Source organism: Palaemon carinicauda, chromosome 12 (assembly GCF_036898095.1).
Source record: "Palaemon carinicauda isolate YSFRI2023 chromosome 12, ASM3689809v2, whole genome shotgun sequence".
NCBI lineage: Eukaryota > Metazoa > Arthropoda > Malacostraca > Decapoda > Palaemonidae > Palaemon > Palaemon carinicauda.
Window position 1 is genome coordinate 6,494,341 of NC_090736.1, and position 6,722 is coordinate 6,501,062.

At 39.9% G+C, this 6,722-nt stretch overlaps 1 protein-coding gene across 1 annotated transcript in view; it reads left to right on the forward strand.

The window, feature by feature from the left end:
* Positions 1 to 247: 247 nt before the first annotated feature.
* Positions 248 to 6,722, forward strand: part of LOC137650501 (retinol dehydrogenase 12-like) — a 30,333-nt gene continuing 23,858 nt past the window's right edge. Inside the window, exon 1 of the mRNA XM_068383728.1 lies at positions 248 to 873. Within this exon, the coding sequence (XP_068239829.1) occupies positions 753 to 873 (121 nt within the window). The 5' untranslated portion in view covers positions 248 to 752. The remainder of the gene's footprint in view (positions 874 to 6,722) is intronic.

Genomic DNA, 6,722 nt, shown 5'->3' on the forward strand with positions numbered 1-6,722 from the left:
TGTGAAAAAAATGAGTGATCTGGAATCTCTCTCTCTCTCTCTCTCTCTCTCTCTCTCTCTCTAAAAAGAGAAAACAAACGGAGTTAAACCACAAGGCAAGGTCGGTCATGATACAGAGAGAGGGAGAGAGATTACGTATAATCTTCTCTCCTAGGAGTGGCTCAACGGGTTTCAGCTGTAAGGCTTCTGTTGCTCCCACAAGTGACGCTGTTTTCATTGCTCTTCTGTGACTGTGACTATTGTCTGTTGTCTGTGATCAACATTCTGCGTTGTGTCTGGTGTTAAATCATTTTGCATGGAAGTATAGATAATCGTTATTAATGCTTGGTTTTTTCTAAAAGGTGTCGACATTCATAAGCTTTCCTAAAAGGAAAAAGTGATTGTAGGTCTACGGTGTTTAAAGCATATATGAATATAACTTAAAAAATCGGTGTTGATGCTTGATATTTTCTAAAAGGTGTCGACAGTTTTAAGTTTTCCTAGGGAAAACGTTACTGTAAATCTACGGTATTATAAACTATATAACTATATAACTCAAAACAAGAATCAATGCTGTGTTCGATTAGTGCATCGAGTTCAGTCATGATAAAATTCAGTGGAAAACTTTAAAATTCGCTCAAATGTTTAGTGTGGAAAATGTTCTGGAAAATCTAAGTACTAAATGGGATATTCGTAACCTACAACAGCATTCCTAGTTCCCTCAGCTTGTTTAATGCATTATACAGTATAGAGGATACCGAGGGTAAATAACAATGGAATACATGCTCGGTGGGATATTGAATTTCCAGTGGCTGAAACTGAAGCTTTTCACAAGCGGATGGGGTTATCTTTTCAAAGAGGAAAAGAAGTTTCTGGCAACTGCGTGCTCTACAGGTAACGTTCTTTTTCTTTAGCTCCTCCCACTTTTAGATACTATTCTCATATCGGTTTTGTGAACATGGACGAAGTTCTGCATGAATGATTTATTATCAAACACTACGATCGAGTTGTAGGTTGAGAAGAGTTGCATCTGTATCGATATAACACACTAAAGTTATGAGAAAGATTCACCACAGTTATTTACAGCACTAGATGAACACACTCACACTCTCTCTCTCTCTCTCTCTCTCTCTCTCTCTCTCTCTCTCTCTCTCTCTCTCTCTCTCTTTGCCATAAAAAAACCGAAAAAATCGTGGAATAAATGTTGCCAGGCATTAACCATTTTAGACAAAAGGATATTGACATAAAGGAGTGATATTACGGTCACCAACCGGTAAAAGATATCAACAAAGTAAGGTAGAATTAAGATCGCCTGTATTTACTGAAATACGGTTGAGAACAGTATATCTTTACGGAGAATTTCCGATTAAAATTCCCTTTTTTTCGTATACATTCTTGGGTATTTAGAGTATCACACAGAGTATACCACGTCAGTTATCAAAGCCGCATTATCGAAACACTTGGAAAACAAGAGAGTCTAGTTTCTTCTTAAGAGGCTAAAGCTTTTCAGACTTTCACGTGCCTAATGGGAGCTTGTCATATAGTCTCTATTTAAGTAAGCTTTGCGTCAGTTCAGTTTGGGAGAAGCCGACGTTGAAGGATTGCAATATTTTCTTGGAGAAATAAAAAAAGTTTTACACGAGAACTAAATAGAGGATTTTATACGACTGATAAACGATGACTCTAAAACCTCACTCGTTTTCCTATCTCAGGTGAGTTAAAATGGGGAGAGATATAAGAATGAAAATCGATAAAAATGACGGAAGAAGGAAGTAAGAATAATCTAGAGATAAAAGGGAAAGTCGTGGATGTAAACTGCGGGTCTAAAAAACTGGATACTTGACTAAAAGTAAAAGACCTCAAGGGGTTAACTACTGCACTGTAATGGTTCAGTGGCTACTTTCCTCTTGGTAAGAATAGAAGAGACTCTTTACCCAAGATAAGCAGCTCTTCTGGGAGAAGGACACTCCAAAATCAAACCATAGTTCTCTAGTCTTGGGTAGTGCCATAGCCTCAGTTCCATGGTCTTCCACTATCTTGAGTTAGAATTCTCTTGCATGAGGGTAAACTCAGGCACACTGGTCTATTTATTATTATTATTATTAAATTCTAAGCTACAACCCTAGTTGGAAAGGCAGGATGCTATAAGCCCAGGGGCCCCAACAGGGAAAATAGCCCAGTGAGGAAAGGAAACAAGGAAAAATGAAATATTTTAAGAATAGCAACAACATTAAAATAAATATTTCCTATATAAACAATAAAAACTTCAACAAAACAAGAGGTAGAGAAACTAGATAGAACACTGTGCCCAAGTGTACCCTCAAGCAAGAGAACTCTAGCCCAAGACAGTGGAAGACCATAGTACAGAGGCTATGGCACTACCCAAGACTAGAGAACAATGCTTTTATTTTAGAGTGTCCTTCTCCTAGATGAGCTGCTTACCATAGCAAAAGAGTCTCTTCTAACCTTAGCAAGAGGAAAGTGGCCACTGAACAATTACATTGCCGTAGTTAACCCCTTGGGTGAAGAGGAATTGTTTGGTAATCTCAGTGTTGTCAGGTGTATGAGGACAGAGGAGAATCTGTAAAGAATAGTTCAGACTATTCAGTGTCTGTGTAGGCAAAGGGAAAGAACCGTAACCAGAGAGAAGGATACAATGTAGTACTGTCTGGCCAGTCAAAGGACCTCTAACTCTCAAGCAGTAGTATCTCAACGGGCGGCTGATTTCTTTTCCTCACTGAGCTATTTATCCTGTTGGAGTCCTTCGGCTTATAGCAAAATGCTTTTCAATTATTCTCATATAAAAATATGCATAGTGGCTAAAATGTACGGTCTTTAGACCTTAAAGAACTGCATAAAATTAAGTTTCATTGGTATAAAGGATAATTCTTATAGAGAAACATGCACATTTAGACGTGTTTTTCATATCTAAATAAGTCATATATTTTACCCCCTTAATATCTGGTTTCTCTCTATACTTCGGGATCAGAAACCCAAGGGGGAATCAACTCAAATATAATAGCTTCTGGTCAACCGAGGAATCGAACCCTGGTCCTAGAAATTGGGACGAAAGTGACATTCCATTGTGGTAAATGGCATGTCACTGTCATCCCAGTTTCTCGGACCATGGTTCGATTCCCGGGCCGACTAGAAGCTAATATCTTTGAGTTGATTCCCCCTTGGGTCTCTGATCCCGAGGGATAGAGAGAATCCAGATATTAAAGGAGTAATTATATATATATATATATATATATATATATATATATATATATATATATATATATATATATATATATATATAAATATATATATATTCACTGTTTAAACATTTATATCAACATTAACGTTTAATGAACCAACGTTATGTTATCAGTTACGAAAGTCTTTCATGATAAATAAAATCTCAGCAACTGATATTAATAATTCTTCGTTCTTCATTCCATTGGAATAACATATCGAGAAGCGATGTCTTTGCCATTAGATGCGAAATAAAAAAGAATCGACAGAATTTCAGATTAAATTGTTAATGTTCATCAACAATGAAATATTGAAAGTTTCCGGGACCGGTAAACGATTCTAATCGGAAAAGTGTGTCGAGAGCGAGAGCACAGGGAAGCTTTAAAGAGCACAGGGAAGCGTTAAAGAGCACTTGAAAGCTTCAAGGAGCACAGGGAAGCTTTAAAGAGCACAAGGAAGCGTTGAAGAGCAAAAGGAAGCTTCAAAGAGCACAGGGAAGCGTTAAAGAGCAGAGGGAAGCGTTAAAGAACACAGGGAAGCTTTAAAGAGCAAAGGGAAACTTTAAAGAGCACAGGGAAGGTTTAAAGAGCACGGGGAAGCTTTAAAGAGCACAGGGAAGCGTTAAAGAGCACAGGGAAGCGTTAAAGAGCACAGGGAAGCTTTAAAGAGCAAAGGGAAGCTTTGAAGAGCACAGGCAAGCTTTAAAGAGCACGGGGAAGGTTTAAAGAGCACAGGGAAGCGTTAACAAGCACAGGGAAGTGTTAATAAGCACAGGAAAGCGTTAAAGAAAAAAGGGAAGCTTCAAAGAACACAGGGAAGCGTTAAAGAGCAAAGGAAAGCGTTAAAGAGCACAGGGGAGTTTTAAAGAGCACAGGGAAGCGTTAAAGAGCACGGGAGTTTTAAAGAGCACAGGGAAGCGTTAAAGAGCACAGGGAAGCGTTAAAGTGTACAGGGAAGCGTTAAAGAGCACAGGGAAGCGTTAAAGAGCATAGGAAAGCTTCAAAGAACACAGGGAAGCGTTAAAGAGCATAGGAAAGCTTTAAAGAGCACAGGGAAGCGTTAAAGAGAAAAGAGAAGCGTTAAAGAGCACAGGGGAGTTTTAAGAGCAAAGGGAAGCGTTAAAGAGCACCGGGGAGTTTTAAAGAGCACAGGGAAGCGTTAAAGAGCACAGGGAAGCGTTAAAGAGCATAGGAAAGCTTTAAAGAGCACAGGGAAGCGTTAAAGAGCACAGGGAAGCGTTAAAGAGCATAGGAAAGCTTTATAGAGCACAGGGAAGCGTTAAAGAGCACAGGGAAGTGTTCAAGAGCACAGGGAAGCTTTAAAGAGCATAGGGAAGCTTTGCAGAGTTCAGAGAAGCGTTAAAGAGCACAGGGAAACTTTGAAGAGCACAGGGAAGTGTTAGGATATTTATTCAGGAAGCTGTAGCCGTGTTCTGCTTGTGAACTCTGTCCTCATTAGAATAATTAACGATGGTTCTGAATCTTTAGTTGTGGCTTTGTGTACCTGTCTGTTGGACATTTTGACACCTTTCTCCAAACGTGGAGTCTTTAGTTTATTAGATCTGATTGGGGATTCATTCTCTCATTTTTCATCTATCATTTGTGAATACGATTTTGTTCCAATATTTTTTCGTGTTGTCGTTATTTCCTCTTTTACCTTTCTTAAGCAATATTATTCACTCCGCATCAGTCTCTCATTCACTTTATTTTCTATAAGAATTCCCTTTACTTTCTCTAATAATATAATCATCATCATCATCTCCTACGTCTATTGACGCAAAGGGCCTCAATTAGATTTCTCTAGTCGTCTCTATCTTGAGCTTTTAAATCAATATTTCTCCAATCGTCATCTCGTACTTCACACTTGATAGTCCTTAGCCATGTAGTTCAGGGTCTTCCAACTCTTCTAGTGCCCTGTGGAGCCCAGTTGAAAGTTTGGTGAACTAATCTCTAGTAATAATAATACCTAGAATTATTCTAGTTATGAGAACACCTTATGATGCATCCGTTAGATGCACAATGGGACATATTTTGACTTTAACTGAGAGGCGTTTTAGTTGATAGCATTATGATGTAAACAGGAATTACTTCTAAGTTAAGGAAAATGCTGGAAGGCTGATCTGTCCATCTCTCTGAATGACTATCTCTGTGTCTGTCTGTCTTTCTCTCTGAGTGACTGTCTTTCTGTCTCTCTGACTGACTGTCTCTTCGTCTCTCTGACTGACTGTCTCTTCGTCTCTCTGACTGAGTGTGTCTGTCTCTCTGACTGACTGTCTGTCTCTCTGACTAACTGTGCCTCTGCCTCTCTGACTAACTGTCACTCTGTCTCTCCCCTTCTCTGTCTCTCTGACTGACTGTCTCTGTCTTTCTGTCTGCCTATATGTCTCTCTGACTGACTGTGTCTGTCTCTCTGACTGACTGTCTGTCTCTCTGACTAACTGTGCCTCTGCCTCTCTGACTAACTGTCTCTCTGTCTCTCCCCCTATCTGTCTCTCTGACTGACTGTCTCTGTCTTTCTGTCTGCCTATATGTCTCTATGACTGACTGTCTTTGTCTCTCTGAGTGACTTTCTGTCTCTCTGACTAACTGTCTGTCTCTCCGTCTGTCTGCCTCTCTGACTGACTGTCTCTCTGGCTGTCTGTCTCTCTGTCTCTCCGTCTGTCTGCCTCTCTGACTGACTGTCTCTCTGGCTGACTGCCTCTCTGACTGACTGTCTCTCTGGCTGTCTGTCTCTCTGTCTCTCCGTCTGTCTGCCTCTCTGACAGACTGTCTCTCTGGCTGACTATCTCTCTGGCTGTCTGTGTCTCTGGCTGTTTGTCTCTCTGTCTCTCCGTCTGTCTGCCTCTCTGACTGACTGTCTCTCTGGCTGACTGCCTCTCTGACTGACTGTCTCTCTGTCTCTCCGTCTCTCTGACTGACTATGTCTCTGTCTCTCTGAGTGACTGTGTCTCTGTCTCTCTGACTAACTGTGTCTCTGTCTCTCTGTCTCTCAGTCTGTCTGTCTGTCTCTCTGGATGAGAGTCTTTACATTAAATAACAGAGACTGATGCACAGTGGTTGAAGATGATGTTAATTCCCAGAGTAAGAAGATTCGACAAATAACATGATATCCCTTTGTCCATAATGGATGTTGTGATGTTGATGTATTTAGGAAGGGGGGGGGGGTAACTTTCCTCTCCTATTTAATAGGGAAAGACCCGAGAGCAATGAGGAGCATTTCTAATTCAGAAGCTGCCCTGTCGTTTCCACTAAACAATGTTTTTCAAGTTAATGACTAATAGATCCGGCGTCCAAATATTTTATGATGATAAAATATTGTATGATGACACGGCTGCACTTATTTCATCAACAGAAGGATATCGTTAAGTTTCATAACAACATTAGAAAGAACCAATCTTAGAAGACTGAAATTACTTGAGGGCACACTCGGGCATGCTGTTCTATCTTGTTTCTCTTTCTCCTGTTTTTATTTTTTTTTTTATTTTTTTTTTATTTTATTGAAGGATC